The sequence below is a fragment of the Diplotaxodon limnothrissa genome, linkage group LG6, assembly GCF_057381915.1.
Source record: "Diplotaxodon limnothrissa isolate DT_005_m linkage group LG6, D_limnothrissa_male_GT1.1, whole genome shotgun sequence".
Taxonomy (NCBI): Eukaryota; Metazoa; Chordata; class Actinopteri; order Cichliformes; family Cichlidae; genus Diplotaxodon; species Diplotaxodon limnothrissa.
The window spans coordinates 32,409,924-32,426,965 of record NC_140601.1 but is presented as its reverse complement, the minus strand read 5'-3'; the positions used below and the strand labels follow the sequence as shown (position 1 = coordinate 32,426,965).

At 39.6% G+C, this 17,042-nt stretch overlaps 1 protein-coding gene across 13 annotated transcripts in view; it reads left to right on the top strand.

Moving 5' to 3' along the window:
- The window catches only part of add3a (adducin 3 (gamma) a), a 103,812-nt gene extending 102,095 nt beyond the window's left edge, over positions 1 to 1,717 (top strand). For all 13 annotated transcript variants that reach the window (XM_085355035.1, XM_085355029.1, XM_085355030.1 and 10 more), the window contains one exon: positions 312 to 1,717. In XM_085355035.1, coding sequence (XP_085211161.1) covers positions 312 to 562 — 251 coding nt within the window. In that variant the 3' untranslated portion in view covers positions 563 to 1,717. The remainder of the gene's footprint in view (positions 1 to 311) is intronic.
- Positions 1,718 to 17,042: the final 15,325 nt, after the last annotated feature.

Genomic DNA, 17,042 nt, shown 5'->3' with positions numbered 1-17,042 from the left:
CACAAGCTGAAGATTCCTATTGGTGGAAAACGACTAGAAAAGAGCCAGTTTTAATGAACTCTGTTTAACTACCAGATAATAGCTTGTATGCCAAAATGCTAAACATGATCATGATGTAAAAAGCCAAAGAATATTTTATTTGAAAAGAGAATGCCTTGCAGCTCATAGATTTACCCTACATGTATCCCTTCCAAAGAACACTTAAATCCAGGGAGCTCTTCTTTGTCGTGGGAGAATTTATCACATCTTGCAGATGTTGTGCCCGATGTTTTCACCTCTAACTTGTGTCTGGCTAATTTCCCTTCCCGCAGAGAACCACACAGGACTGATGAACGGTAAAAACGACCACGGGGACGTGGACGAGGAGCTGTCAAAGCGCGTGAGCCAGCTGACCACCAGCGTCGAGAGCGTGGAGATCACCGTGCGCTCCGGGGAGAAAATCGAAGAGGCCCTGTCCCCCGAGAGCTCGCCCTCCAAGTCGCCCAACACCAAGAAGAAGAAGAAGTTCCGCACCCCATCCTTCCTGAAGAAAAACAAAAAGAAAGAGAAGACGGAGGCTTGAGAGCGAGCAGGCAGCAGGGGGCGAGGCAGACGGGGAGATCATCTGCATAGAAGAATGAGGGGCAAGCAAACCCCCGTTTTCTGTTTTAATAATGTCTGTTTTTATTTTGTTTTAAATGTCCTTTTATGTTTTTAATTTTATTTGTTTTTTAACAAAAGGTTTTATGTGCAAAAGGCAGAGGAAACGAATTAACAAAAATCTGTTTGTAATAAAAAAAGAGACGTTTTCTCCTTCTGCAAAAAGACAAGAAAGCTTAGGGGTTTGGGGCGGGCAAGTGAGGCCACAGATTAAAACTGCAACAGATGTGGGGTGGCTAGGGCTGGTAGTGGGGTGTCTGCACACCTGACCTCCTGTGCAGGGCTTTAACGGGGCTCCTTGAAAGTGTCATTGAAGGCCGGTTTAGATCCTGAGTTTTTGGCTACTCCTGTGATTATTCCCGGGTTGAAAAATGGAACGTGAAACCACGTTGTTTTTTTTCTTGCTTCAAATAATTGGAATGCAGCCCGAGTGTTGTAAAACTGCACACGTTTAAAAGAAACGCTTTTTTTCCTCCCCTTCTAAGACCTTCCAGCCCTTTTACCTCCTCCTTCTTCTTCTTTTTTTTTTTTTTTATATCCCGGTCACCTGACTCTGCATACGGAACAGCGAGACCACATAAAATTTCAAGTCACACTGGAAAACTGGTCTCAGAGGGAAAAAGAAAACAGCCACAGGGTTTGTGTTGATTTATTTACTGTGAGAGAGGATCTCTCACGCTCTTCAGGCTACTGTAGGCACAGGCTTCTGACAAAAACCTTCTTTTCAGCTTGTTGTGGTTGAACTACAGATGAGTTTTAAGAGTAGAGACAGTGAGGCTGACAGTCTATCACAACTGTTATCTGAGAGAGAATATTTATGTAGCATTTTTTTTTCATCTTGTCCTTTTCATCTCAGTGTTTGTTGGTTTTTTGCCAAATTAATGGGAGGAAAAAACAATCTCATCTTAAGCAAGCATCTCTATTTCTAGTTTGTCATCTCATTTTTACTGAACACAAATTTGGTATTAGTTGACTGTTTTGTACTCATTTCTAAGCTTCTACAGAGAATACAGATGTTATGCATGATTTCTCTTTTTTTCCTGTTTTATTTTTTTTGCAGCAACTGAATTTATTTGGCTGTCTTCTGTAGTGATGCCTGATTTTTTTTTTTTTTTTTTTTTTTTTCAAATTATATTCTAACCTTCAGAGTACACAAAGTTACTATATAACACAGATATATGAAAACTGGATATGTTGGCTATAGATTTTTTTTCTCGTTAGCTATATATTTTTTATTTCATGGTGCAGCACTTTTTGTGGTATATAACACATTTTAGTTGCAAGTGGTTTCACCAGTGAGGAGGATCGTGAAGTAATTTGGTAAAAGTCGTGCAAGTAGAAAGCGAGGCATGGTGTCGGGGAGCGGTCAGGACCCAGAAAGTGAGTTGAATGAAGACGGACAGAATAATCTTTCATTGGTGTCACACGTGAGAAAATATTACTGTGCTCAAGCAGCGTTTCTGCTAAACGCAGTCCCCAGCTGCGATGGGAAGCATGGGTCATGGAGAGTAGAGCGGTGACGTCTTTTTGTTTGGTGTGTTTGTGCGTGCGTGCGTGTGTTTTTAAGCCATATTGTAATTTTTTTCCTCCATTATTTTAATAAGACAAGGGTTGTGATTCTTATCTGCCTGCTCAGGCGTCATAGACCCTAATAAGAACTCTGTTAAATCACCCCAGTGACTGCATCGACACCCCTCAGGCACCTCAAAACTTTATTATTTTATTTTATATTTTTGCAGTGGCTACACTCACAGCAGCTACGCCTCCTTGCTTAATTTGCTGTTTTATTTCCTCCAAGAACTGGAACATCATTAGGAGGTCATAGGACATTTTATTTTTTTATGATTCCTTTCCGGGCCCGATCATTATTTCAGCTTCTAAAGCCTCCCCTCCTGTAATTTCTCTTCTAAACACGATCCTGTTGTAACTGGCGGATGACCCACAGTTGAACTCAGCAAAGCCAAAGTGTGATGGGTTGCTGCATATCCTCCCCCCTGCAGTTTAACCAGATGTACCAATATCCCAGCTAGCAATGTGAAGTATTGGATTTGGAGGGAGTGCGGGAGGGTTTAGGGGCACATCTTTAGCCGTGTTAAACGATAGCTTTTGGCTCCGGGCGAAGAACTGAAGTCACACAACTGAAAGATGGAGAAAGAGAGGAAATGGAAGTGCTTATCTGTGTGTAGTAGACAGGAGCAGGGGAAAAGGACAACCTGATACTAACACACCATATTTTCACCACTCAGATGTTGTTTTTTTGGTTTTCTTTGATACATCGCTCCTCCAGGAAATCTTTTTTCATCCTCCATTTGTATCGCAGTACGCTTTTTTTTTCTTTCTTTTTTTTTTTTTTTAAGTTTGCAGAACGCATTAGGTGGTGTTTTTTTTTATTTTTATTATTAACCCCTTTTTTTCTTTTTTAGCAAAATTGCTTCCAGATGAACTGAATTTGCATCACATCCTTTTTATTTTCTCATCTGTTTTTGACTGTTTGCACCTTGCTTTGCTAATGTCTCACCCTCTTTTTTTTCTTTTTTTTTTTCTGTTCAACACAAAAAAACAAACCAAAAAAAAGTAAACAAACAAAAAGAACGAGTTTTGCTTTGGCATGCCAGAATGAGCCAAGCTACTTTGTGACCTGTGAAAATCCTATATAAATGGTTATCTAATGGAGTTGCTTTTAGATGTATTGCTAATCTGTGTAAATTCACAAATAAAACTGTATTTTAAGAACCCGATGCTCATTTTTTTCATGTTTGTGCTTCACAGTCCATATCATTCTTCAGCTTTAGTTTGACATAATCCATACACAATCATTTTACTTTAACATTTCCATGAACGGAGTAGTTTTATAAGCTTAATGCTGCATTTTCATGAGGTTTCAGTATTGTAGAACAGCCTCATGGAAGAGAAAGACCTGTGCTGACATACAGGACGCTTTGTTGAGTGAGCATGGGTGGGGTGGTGGTGGGTGGGGGGACTCTGGTGCCTTTATCTTTAATCAAGGAGTGAATTAATATGAATGTATACGTATGTGTGTTTATAGTTAAAACTGAAAAATATGGCACTGATTAAATGTGAAAATCATCAACAGACCCAAGAACTCTGGAAGGACAGAAGTCATGATGAGAGTAAACATATGCATTGAGTCATGATCCCATGGCTATATAAAGCAGCACTTTGTAAGGTTTGTGTATAAGGAAATCTTTCCGTGACAAGTTATTGTTGTGCTATGAATAATCCTTGTCATTATTTTCACACGTGAAGTCTTATTACAGCGGATTTTTAAGGCCGTTGTTCCCAACCTAAGGGCGAGGTGATCTGTAAGTCACATGAGTGACGACAAGTCATTTTATTTGAACTGTTGTAATATTTTCCTCAAACTGGTCAATAACCATAACTATGCATCCTTATAAATGCATCACACTGTCCAAATGCTTTTCCCTATAAAGACGTTATTTGATGACCCGCTCTGTGGCCTTAATGAGTTTTGACCTTTTAGAATAAAAATGTTGTCTTTAGTCTGCCATTAAAATAGTTTCCAGATTTTTCCAAAGGTAGCAGCAAAGGCAGAGACCACCCTCACTAACTTCTGATGCAAACCCAATCACCAGAAACTGCTTAGTTCAGAAAAGGATTTGAAGGGCTTACTCCTAGCAGGCTTTCAAGGGGTAAAGAGTTAAAAATAGCTTTATTATTCCAAACACTCCTTCCCTTTGAAATAAAAAAAATGAAGTACCTACAATTCAAGTCAATACTGGTCGAGGCTTTAGTGCAGCCCTAGCCCTTCTCAATGTAAAAAACTGTAGTAATCACAACCCTACCACACAAATCCAGTAGTAGTAGTATACTCTGAGTCTGAATAATAAAGCCATTTTAAACCTGGATTCTGACTCATAGCCAGCAGTGGGCGAGTGCTTGCAGAAAGAAATCCACTTGCATAGAAGAAGATGCAAGTAGACTTCTCACTTAATATCTCAGTAACTCTCCCCTTTTATTGTCTGTTATTTAATAAAGTATAGTGTTCATATTGTAAACTGCTTTTAGAATAAAATAAACAATGAAATAGGGTCTAATTTGGTGAAGGCCTACACTGTGATTAACAAGCCCTCAGACCCTCAGTAAGATTGGTCATGATGTGTAGGAGTGGGTGATGTAATGTGGCTACAGCCATCCTTTATATACAGGCTATAGCCTTTTTTTACATGTGACCTCAGTTTGGGAGATTTACTAGAGTTTTTCTTTCATATGTATCACGCAGCATGAGATAATTTGTATCAGCTGCATTATCACTTCTGGGCATGCTCAGTTTAGGTGACAGAGTTGCCCAAGTAGTGTGTGTGTGGGAGGGAGGCACAGGGCACGTTTCCAAACAAATTCCCTTCCCTATTCTAATAATTGTGCAGTTTTAGATTTGAACTGGCATGTTTAAAAAAAGAAAATGATTTAATGTCTGATCCTGCTGTTTGTAACTTGTGTGTCGTCATACACATCTTTAGATATTATCTACAACAGTTCAGAGCTGCTCTAAATTTTTTGGCACTGGCTTATGATTGGGAGTAATATATGACATCATGGATATATCTCCATAGTGTAGTGGTTTGGACTAACAAAGTCAAAGGTTGCTGGTTCAGTTCCACTCAGAGACACTAATTCGCATCTGATGCTGTTGCAAAAATCTCACCCTTGTCCTATATCCTATAAACTGACTTAAACGTCTTTAAATGTGTTCCTCTTCATGAAGTTAAAAAGGTTGGGAACCACAGCTTTAAAACATGTTCTGTGTTGTATCACTTCCAGTGTATGTATCTTTATGAGTTTTTCTTTTGTTTAGGATGATTTGTTTTGTCTTGCAAAACCTCATTTTACTGTCTGAAAGTTTTCCTGACACTTAAAGCCCAACTGGACCGTACCACGGCAAAAAGCCGTCTCGCGTCGGAGCTAATCAGTCACTGCACGGCATGGACTGTCAAAACCAATTTGAAGGTGTGTGCACATGAGCAGCCACTGTGCCTTGATTGCATTTATATTTCAAGATGCAAACCAAAATATGCAAAACTAGCATCACAATAGTGTGTGCTAACTTCCCCGAAGGATGTCTCTCGCAGATTTTTTAGAGTCTGCACATCTTTACGTAGACTTGGCAGCACTTTTTCCTCTTCACCCCCAAAATGTCCTTACTGCTTTTTTTTAAATGTCTTATTTACATTTACTTTCCTGCAACCTCAGATGTTTTCCCCAAATTGAGGGAAATGTATAATTTTGATGCTAAGCTGCTATAGATTGTCCACCCTGGGCTGCCCCTCACTTATTATGATGTCTACAACTATTCTGCTTTTCAGCACTTTGCTGGGTTTATATCAGCAACGTGAACTTCTCTGGGGAAAACATTACTTAAAAAAATATACACTTGTGATCAGTGCTGGTTTACAGTTGTATGTTTGAGCCAGGTCGTTCAGTTTGGCACTTTAATGAATGTTTGAATGTTTCAAAAGAAAATCAGTTTAATGTGAATTTAGTGATGGAGAACTTTGAATGAAAATTGTTGTGTTATTCCAAGCAGGCTAACTCCAAAACTAAGACTCATCGTGAACTGAATCTTTGCATCCAGAGAAACCCGACAAAAGACACCAGTACGGGAGTGAGTTTGGTGTATGACGAGAGTGAGACGAGGGAAACCGGATGAGCCGTAATTTCTTTTATCTCACGTCTTCTGTCTGTTATCCTTTATATTTTACATGTTGCTGGCTTCCATAGAGAGCATTTAAAACCAGTGTAACCCTGTCTTGGCGTCAGTGAATGTGAAACCAGTATACAGCACTTTATCTGGCAACGTTCCTGTTGTGAACAATAAATCTGTACGAGCGATCCCGTGACACTGCGTGTTTTTGTGTGTCTCGTGGTGAAGATGACACCATCTAGTTGCTCCAGAGTGAGGTAATTGTTTGTTCTTTACTTCTACTGAAAACCAGTGTGAGTGATAAAACCATTGAAATTTTTTCCAGAAAAATAGTCATGCATCTAATTTAACTCGTGACGCTAAGTAGAACATGTATGCCTTTTCCCTGTAATGGAGAATATATTCTCTGAATTTCATTGAATATTGACTTTTCTTTCAACACAACATTATAAATGGTGTTTGTTAAGAAAATGGGGTAAAACTGATTACAGTGATGTAGAAAATTGACTATGATGTGTTATTCTAGGAGACTCTGCGCCGGCACAGCGTGAGCTCAGAGGAGAGGAGGTGTTTAACGGTTTATTTTTTCTTAAAGGAATTTCCACTGACACGGCTGAGTTTAAAGCCAAAATGAAAACAATCTATAAATATGACTCCTCTAATAAATCAAATAAAGGCCCTATCAACAACTTACTCAAATAACAGGAAAGGACAGGGGAACATAAACATAAACACCCTGCAACAAACAAAGGAAAAGGACTGAACAAGTCTGATCCAGGCTCTTTTTTTAGTTTGTCATCTGAATGAGAAGAGCCTCGTTCCCTCTGCCTCACTTCCCACTGCTGTAGTTTCAATAATTAAATGTTTTAATTCAATTTCAAATAATCAGTTATCCTTTTAAATTTGTAAACCAGCACACACTCATACATTATACACAGACCCATCCTGCTACATCATGTTCAACACTGTTAAAGAGGTGAAGAGGGCTTCCCCTCTCCTCTCCACACTGCATCCTGCTGTGAGTGTCAAAACAATGAGACTACTTGCGTCCAGATGGATGCTCTGCTAGGGGAGTGTGGTAACCATGATAGGCCTTTTTTTGGGAGCACAGCCCATCCCATATGCACTGACAAACACACATGCACACACAAGCACCCACCCCACCACAATATACCTAGCTAGACACCCTACCACTCTAAGCTTCACAGTGACGACAGACTGCAGTAGTACCCAGATGCCACTGGGATGAATTAGTGACTGATAAACAACATAAGGGGTCAGTTAGGGCTGAGTGCAAATGCACACCCCTTGGGACCACCCACCCACACAGAGCCACACAGCTTTTGCAAACTGGTGTTAGATTTTCTCATGCAAGATACCTCTTGTATGCAACAAATTGTGACGATTTTAACTTTCTGACAAACCATTAAAAAAATCACAATTTCTTATTTTGCAGTTTTTTCTTAATACGAATGCTCCATATGTGCATTAAATGACTGTCTTTAGCAGGGTGGCCCAAATTGGAATTAAATGACACGTTTTTTTGGAAACACAGTAAGAAGAAAAGACCAATTTCTCACTCTTCGGTATAATGATTTCATTATATTTACTTGTAGTTATCATAGATGACTAGTTGGTCTTGCTGAATTCTTCCTCATCTTCTTGGAGGATACATAATGAAATCTGGTTCTTTTTTAGTATGTAAGCAGGTAAAGTCTGTTCTCTCACATTAAATGTCATTGTTATAGTTTTATATCCATAATTATGACTCTACTTGAGTGAAGGTGAGACAAATGTTGTCACGTTTGTGATACTTTGCATGCATCCTCCAAGGAGAGGTCTTGAAAACAGTACAATAACAACAGCAGGTGCGGCCGTCCCCATCCTAGTCTTCAAGTAAATCTGGCCCAATTCCAGTCTAGCCCCCACCCCCCTCTTTTTTTGCTTGTGGAGGCCACACGAGAATGCTGAGAACTTCACATGAAATGCAGACCATTTAACCTTAACTGCAAGTGTGTTATAAAGTCCTCTAACACTAGGTCTTTGCCAGTAAAGCCTCACTAATCACAGTTTGTAAGGGTGTAGTAACTGTTTCATGTTGAAACCTCTTGTCCTTCCAGATACGAGGTTTGCGTGTCAAACAGTTTTGCTTTGGAAATAAACACTGTGTAATGGCTTTCAGGAACTTGAAAGAACAAGAAAGAAACAAAGAAACAAGTAGAATATCTCATGAAACACTTTCTGTTTTGTCAGTGACTGGAATTGGAACTTCCTCCTTCTGTTCATGTAAGTAGAAAGAGGCCATCCCAAAACTTATTATTAAATTTATACCCTAAGCCAGAGCTTCCCAAAGTGTGGGGGGTCATTGCAGGGGGGCCCGGTATGAAAAGGGAAAAACTGCTAGCACGGGGCTCCCGCACAAACGCAAAGCAGGAGATGAAGCATAGCTGAATATGTTTCCAAACCAACTTCATTCTAAGCCAAAGACTCGAAAATATGGTGAAGCATATCTTCCCTTTGGCTTCACCTGCACAAGTGCCGAGGTAGGTCTCCCTGACAGAATTGGTTTTCCCTGCGTCGTGAGCAGCGCTGGGCTCTCCAAATCACGGACAAACAGTATCCCCCATTCTTGATTTTTAGTTCAGTTCAGTTAATTTTTTATTTCAAACATTTCAAACATGTGCCTTCACAATCATTACAAAATATCATTCCATTATTTGTTTGAAAAGGAGTAGGCAGAAGTATATACTATATACTTATTTGTCCCTACCCCCTCAAGTTTAACACTTCTTGTAATGACTAACTACTCCTGACATGTTGGAGATGTTAGCTCTTTATACAGTAAAGTTACAGCGGGATACAAATAACATCAGGCTGATCCTGCCACAATTTGTTCCCCCTGTCTAAATCACAGACAAACAGTATCCCACAGCAGTTTATGTTTTTAAACCCATTTTGCACAGAGAGGCGTTTTTCTTGTAAAACAAAGGGGCCCTAGCAAAAAAAGTTTGGGAACCAATGCCCTAAGCCTTAACTCAAAGACCCGTCGTTAACACCAAGTGTGTGCACAGCCTCTCAGTGAGTGGGATTGTTAGGGGACATATATTCCACGCCCAGACGTACATCTTGGCTGTTTGCTGGGATCACAAAATTTATCTCACTCAGATGCAAGGGATCCATAGCATACTCACAGATATAAAAAGTACAACACTCGCTCTAAATTATAGCTTGCAGTTGCTAAACTTAACTCAACTCAAATGACAATACTCCAGGAAATCACTACAAATGTTTGAGATATAGTCTGGGACACAACCTCCACCCAAAACCACAAATTGGTGTGTTTACATTTGGTCTTCTTGAACAAACAAGATATAATGTGTTCATAGTGAGATAAAGAAAGCCGGTAGGCTGAGTTTGTTTTCCTCTCTTTCCAGACTTTTTTCCCCCCCAAGATAAGCTAAGAAGCTACTGGCTACACTTTCATATTGATGAATGTGGTGGTGGTGACAACATTACCATCAATCTCTGTGTAGAAATTTAACAAAAAAAGCCCCCAAACTGAAACAGTTTCTGTTCAGTTCTGCTCAGTTTCTATGAATACTTGTATCATTGAGGTGCAGAGAGGGACTCAGCTATCAGCACTCTGGGTGACGACTGAGTGAAGAGCTTCAGAACAGAGCCAGAGTTTTGGCACTGCAGTCACAGTCACAGCTTTGAGTCACCCACACGTCACAGTTACGTTCTATTCCTGATAACATTTCTCTCTTTCATTACTTTAAATGAAAGCTCCAACTATCACAAATCCCACAACTAAAGTAACGCGTCCTTTTTTGTGGCATTAAATTGTGTGCCGGAAACAAAGTTTTGTGCTATGAAAGGGAAAGTCCAACAAATAAATATGCAATAAGCCCGGCTGCAAAAATAAGTGTGTCCACACCTTTCAGTCATGAAGATGATGCTGTACATCTTTATTAAATCCTGTAGCTTTTTGAAGTGAAAGAAGAATTTGCTGTGGAGCAGAGCTTTAAGAAATCTGGCCCGTGGAAACCACAAATCTCTTTCATGTATCTTTGTAATATAGAATATTGAAACATCTGTCAAAATGCTAGAATTAATCAATTAATGGGATTCAGAAAGATTGGGAGTGTCTTAGATTAGGGTCTGTATGTTACAGCATGTAGCGGTGACTTTAATAAATACAAATAGAGAGCATTATCTGGCAAACAGGAAAAAATAATGATGAAAACTACATTTATGGCGTTGACAGAGTTAGAGTCTAACTAGAGTCAGACGGGTCAGATCTGAAAGTAATGCTCTGTGTTCTCCTGCACGCCTTTTAGGTCAGCTGTAAAATTCATCCCAGGTTTAAGTGATGGAATAGTTTGTAATGAAGCATCTCTAACTCTGATGTTAACCCTGTGAAAAGTGGTGGAATTCAAAATTTACCAAAGAGTAAGTGAGGGGGTGAGATCGCTTCAAAGTTAGAGGGAGAGAGAGGCAATTATCGCACAAGAAAGGCTGAAAAGGAAAGAGAAGCACATGCAGGGCTCGAGATGTTCGTAAATTCAGTCTGGCATTTGATCGCTTTAGCGCAGTTTTATCTTAATAATGTATGCAAACTTGTGGTGAAATCGCCTTAGAAACAAATAACTCAAAAGTGTGTGTGCAAGTTTGTGCGCATGAAACCGATACTACTAAAGCAAATGGCCCAACATCTCTGATTAAGATGCCTGTGACCTTTAATGAACTCCTTCTGCAAGCACAGATTCACTGTGATGGCCTCTTATCGACAGAAGTAATAAAATCTATTTTTCTCTACTGAACTGAGGTAGCTAACTAATCAGAGCTCCAGCAAAAGCACCCAGTGAGCATCTACTAGATATCTCAATGAATTATACTGTAATTATATTGCGCCTGTGTTATTTAGCTTTTGGATTGAGTGCGTCCTCTAATGGTCCCTCTATAAAACTGACTTCCATCAGTGAGTAGGTTAAAATTGCAAATCAGTGTGTGTGTGTGTGTGTGAAGTCACCGTTATTGATCAGGTTCTCTGTCAAACTCTTGAAGATGTATTATGTTCATTTTGCGCTATGAAGCAGTAAGGATCTCACTTATTGCCCCCTAATCTTCAATTCAGTGGAGCCTTTGGAGGGAGATTATAAATGTTGTTTGTGGAAACCAAGAAAAGGAACTCTGCTGAGGAGTATTATCTTGGTGTTTTATTATTGCTCATCCAACAGGAAACCCAGTGCCATTTTTATTATCAACATCCAAGAGTACAACGACATAATGTCGAGTCCTTGACAATGGCTTGATAGTTAGACACGCAGGCTCCTGTGGTGGTTGATATGCTAATGATCTGAATTACTTGAACTGGCTATGATAGTAAGGTTCTCCTTCCAGAATGAGCAACAAAGCAATAAAGATGAATGACAAAATCTAGGAGAAAGTGTTGTGGACCAGAACACGTCCCCAGAAGCTTCAATGCACCTTACACCCTCCCACAGACGTTCAGCTGGGCTCATGTATAGTAACTGTGATGGCCATAGCATATGAATCACATTATTTTAATATTCAAACCATTCGCTGATCCTTTGCGCCATAATGGATGGAAGAACTCATCTTGGAAGTGACCACTGCCGTGTGAATAGAAGTGTTTCAGCAGATTGCTGCTCACTCACAACAATATTGTATTGATTCACAGCAACCCTTCTCTCATGCTTGCGCCTGGATCCCTTCACTGTAGGGGTCAAAAGTTCACATTTTTCCTTTAACTTGTCATTTGTCCATTTCAGACTCATTAGCTGTCAAATGCTCTCATTTTTTACACTAGCTGGTGATCAGTTGTGCTGAGGACACGGGGCTCAAAGGTTGTATAGCTTTTTATCTATAAATGAGAAGCTGATTGGACTGATGCGAGCCAATTAGATTACTATTTTTGGCTGAATCCTAGCAATGCTAAGAGAGACAATCTTCCTGAAACGTAATAAAGAACAGGACTAAAATCTATAGTTTTAAAATCTATGACTTTTTTGCCCCCAGATGAATAAATTCAAGAGCTTGGTCATACATATGTTACAAATACAATTTTAAAATCAATTATGAATTTCAGTGAAAGCCAACGAAGGGAGGAAAGAATAAGGGTGATGTGGGACCATTAGATAGTTATTGTTAACAGCCTATCTGCTAAAGAAAAATTTAATAAAAGGGTAAGTGGATACTCTCTTATATGCTCCTCCCATTTTGCCCCTACTGCAAATCTAATCCTCCATCGATGATCAATAGCATCTTTTTCCTCTTTGTTTGTTAAAGGTTTAAAGGAATAGTAACATGGGCTGGACTTCTGATCAGTATGTTTTAAAAGTCAACTTTTATTCAGTGCCAAAAACGAACATTATGTGTTACTTTAAAGAGCATATAGTGTTTCTATTAATTTGACCATGTGCTGACCTCTGAGTACATTGATCAGCGGCAGTGCTATGCACTCAGCTATCTGTTAATATTGCGATAAACATCGATGTACTTTTACAAATGGGATGAGAGGAGGGAATGTTTGTGCATCCTCAGCAAAAAATGAAAGGAAGGCGTAGGGCTACTCATTTTGATCTATACTCCCTTGTCAACTACATACACCCATTACATAACATCCTTATCACAAGAAACCAGGGACACGGGAAGGAAGAGAAATGTGCTGATCTCGACTTGGCTCGGTACAGTGTTGCCTCGCCATATAAGTTAAGATGAGGAGATCGAAAATGTCCCAAACTTAACTGGGCTGCACTGCTGGGTTGGACAGAAGTGGGAAAAGGTCCAATCATACTGACAGTCTGACAGTCAAACTGACCCTGAGGGGGCGCTGGACTGGAGTAAATGCTGCTTAACTGGGCTGGACAGGACTACTGCCCTGGGAATGAAAAGCTTACTGTTAGTTTATTGAATTATTACTTATTTATTTTAAAGCTACCTGTTAATTGTATTATCCATACCTGTATCTTTTTAACCAGCTATGTTAATATTCTTAATACACTTAATATTCTAATTCATTTGACTCTTTTTTCACTATGTGACTGTTTGTCTGTGAAAAGCACTTAATAACTACATTTTACTTACTTATTACACCAAGAGGGACAGCCTTTCAATGATGCTATGATCACAGCTACAATGTTTAAGATTCTCTTTAAATCACACGATCAGCATCTTTTAAAAATGCCTTTTTATTTGATGACTCAAGATTTTTTTTTGTATAATTATGCACTTTCTCCCACAATAAGTAACTGCCAAATCTAGAAAATTGTTTCTAAATAAAAGGAAAGATTTTTTTAACATGTTTTTTTATTACATGTTCTCTAAAATCTAAAGCATTTTCCAAAGTAGCACTTTAAAGAAATAGTGCAGAAGCTGTTAAGAGCTTCTTAAAGCTGGCTCTCTGTGGGGTGTACGAATAAATTCTTTACAAATCCTACCATGTGAATTCATGGATTTTTTTTCACATTCTGTCTCTCACAGTTGAAGTGTACCTCTGGTGCAAATTACTGACCTCTGTCATCATTTTAAGTGGGGGAACTTGCACAATCGGTGGCTGACTAAATACTTTTTTGCCCCACTGTATGTTTGAAACATAAACAACAAATTATGTGTAAACAGCACAAATGATTGTTAATAATCGTTCCAAGAAATTAGTGTAAGAAAGTACATTTTAAACCTAGATTTAAACATATTCCAGATGTAGTTTGATAATATGTTTTGGACATAAAGTCTCCTTAAACTAGAAGTTTCTGAGCTTCTGATGTAACTTCAAGGAAAGTTTTCCCTGCAAGAACTTTGAGGAATATCTTCTAATGATCTGTGTGGACTAAGATTTACTAGATTTTACTTTTACATTCTGTTTCAACCCTTTCTCTCCTTTCATACCCAGATATTCTAGAAATTAGACTGCTCCTCCTAGATAATTTGAACATGTGCAGCATACATGTTGTTCGTCGACAGGGATATATCACCTCTGTGCTAAACAACAGGGTTAAAAGGCATCCTGGAAAGACAGTGATATACATGTTTCTGACAATGCCTTAATGGAGACACTGCATCATTTTCTTTTTTTCCTCCTTTTTCTCCCATCTTTCCTTTCTTCTTTCTCTATGTGCTACAGCCCAGTCGAGAGAAAGGTCTGGGGGAGGAGAACAAGAGTGCTCTACAAAAGGGATGCATCTTCCATGCAGAGGGTCAATATGGTGCAACCAGGCTACTGTGAGTTGTGTCTTGTGGCCTGATCCTCCTCCTTTGTGTCAGCTATCTTCACAATGGAGCACTAATGGGAGGCTTGGATTTCCCTAAGTGACACTGATTAATGGCTGAGAAAGCAGGCACAGATCCTTCTCCCCCTTATCAGTATGAGCCCATACTTATCTAGCCTTGAAGTATGAAGTGAAGTAAATCTGGAGGAATGTTTTGGGTTTTTAGAAGCTGAGTAAAAAAAAAAAAAACAAACCAAAGAAGAGGAAACTAGCTGTAAAAGGTTATAAAACTGTCACTGTTAAGTTTTTAGTGATCCTGAGAGCAAACATCTGCACATTTACACACGTAACAGTGATAAAGCAGCATTAGCATTCGTTTGACGTTCAGCTTCTGGCCACCTGGTGAATGTTGTTTCAGTAGTTGTTCACATTTTAGGACAGTTAGGTATAGTTTTGCATTCAGCTCCTGAGGATAATATCTGCAATCTGTCACCTACAATTTCTGCAAAATGCTTCATCTTTTTTCACCGGCTTGTTTCTAACTATGGTTGGCCAGGTTTCTAAACTTTATCAGGAATCAGAGCTGTCTGCTGGCCTTCAGCAGGTTGATGACAGGAATCAGAGCGATCTAAACCAATAAAGTCTTGGACTATAAAGCAGAAACAATGGGCTGAACAATGGTGAAACCCTCCATAGAGATGAGGAGCACTCAACTCAAGTGATGTGACTTTGTAAGTCAAAAGACACACCTGACATTACACCGAGTCATCCAACCGATCGGTGCAGCTTATCTTTACATTTCAGGGCTGAAGAACGGCTCATTTGTCTCACTGGAACTTTGTGAAAGGAGCTTTGTAAGAGTAAAAAAGCTTGTTCGTGTTATTCATCTCAGTGAATATCAATGGTGGCATTACTGAGAAACAGAAACTGTGATGGTTTCATAATGCTATTCATTTCCAGCACTTGAGATGTGTGTACACACAGACACGATATCATCCCCCTGGGAGCCGCCAATCGTTTTGTCTGGCCTGGATCCCTCTATTGTGTCTCTCTCTACACTCACGCACTCGTACCCTCTCCCACCCCCTTGGTCCCAAAACCTGATATTAAAAAAGGATTACCGAAAAACAACATGGGCAATTTCCTGCCGTCCTGAGAACTATCCCCCTGTTGAGAAGACTCAACTCTCCTCCCTCCTGCCTCCTACCTCCCCTCTCTATCTCTATGTGTCTGTAGCTTGCCAGCAGAGATTTGGAGGGGTGACAACAACAGTAGTGGGGGATGACGAGGTGAGTTTAGTGGAGAGGTACAAGTCTATTTCTTTCTATCTGCCTCACTCATCCCATCCGTAGTCTGCCAGCAGAGATTTGGAGGGCAACAACAGCAACAGTGGGTGATATCGAAGGGAGGAGGGACAGAAGTGTGACTCCCCAGCGAACCACTCTCTGCCAAGAAGGAAGAAGGGAAAAAAAAGGAGGGTGAGGATGAAGGGCAGAGGGGAGGAAATGGTGTTGCAGACAGAGGGAAGATATGAGAGGTGGAGAGAGGTGAAAGACTGCAGACAGAGGAGACTGTGAATCAAGATAAACCTTCTGTCCAGTTGTATCTTCACGCTAGAACGGAGTTTGAAGTTTTGCTTGAAATAGGGGAAGGGCATAAAAGTCTGGCTCTTAAAAATTAAAAACGCAATATCGTACTTGGTACATTTGCATATAAATCACTCTAAAGGTCAGCTGCTGTAAAAAAAGAACTGTTTGTGATTTCTGTATTTATTGTGTCAATTTTAATATTTGTATGTCTCACAATATGATTTCCTTGTGAGTAGCCGCTTTCATATTTTATCACATAAGTTTAAATTTTGAATTAAACACCAATAGTCTAATTCTTAATTTATGTGTACATATAGATTTACAATTTAAAATCTATTTTTATTGATTCTTTTTTCACGTGGGAAGACTTTACGCTAAAATAAAAAGCCACCATACGATAAAAGGTTAATCACCATCATCCAGATGTTAGATTAATATGTGCGACGTTCATTGTCTATTGTATTGAATAGAAAAAGAAATTATGGTAATCACATTTGCTGGCAGAATTTTCCCAATTTCACGCTTCCCACAAGGGAAATTATTTTCATTTGCCGATGAGACTAGAACCTCTCCACACAAAAACCACTGTGTTTGATGTGGGCTCATGCGCAAGCTTTCAACTCACATCTGACCTATCGTCCGCTCTGTTCACTCCGAGCGGTTTATGACACACATTAAACTCAGCGTGGAGCACAGTCACAGGTCACTTTAGATGTTGACCCTCATACCAACACCCTCGTCACTGCTGTGACCTAAAAGTGGAGTCAGAGTCTGCATGTTTACTTTTACATTGTTTTAACCAGACTTTAAGATGTGTAATTGCTGGTATATCATGCTGTTGTGCAGTGCTTACAATGCACTACAGTTATTGCAACTGTTCATCGTCACATCACTTAACTGCAA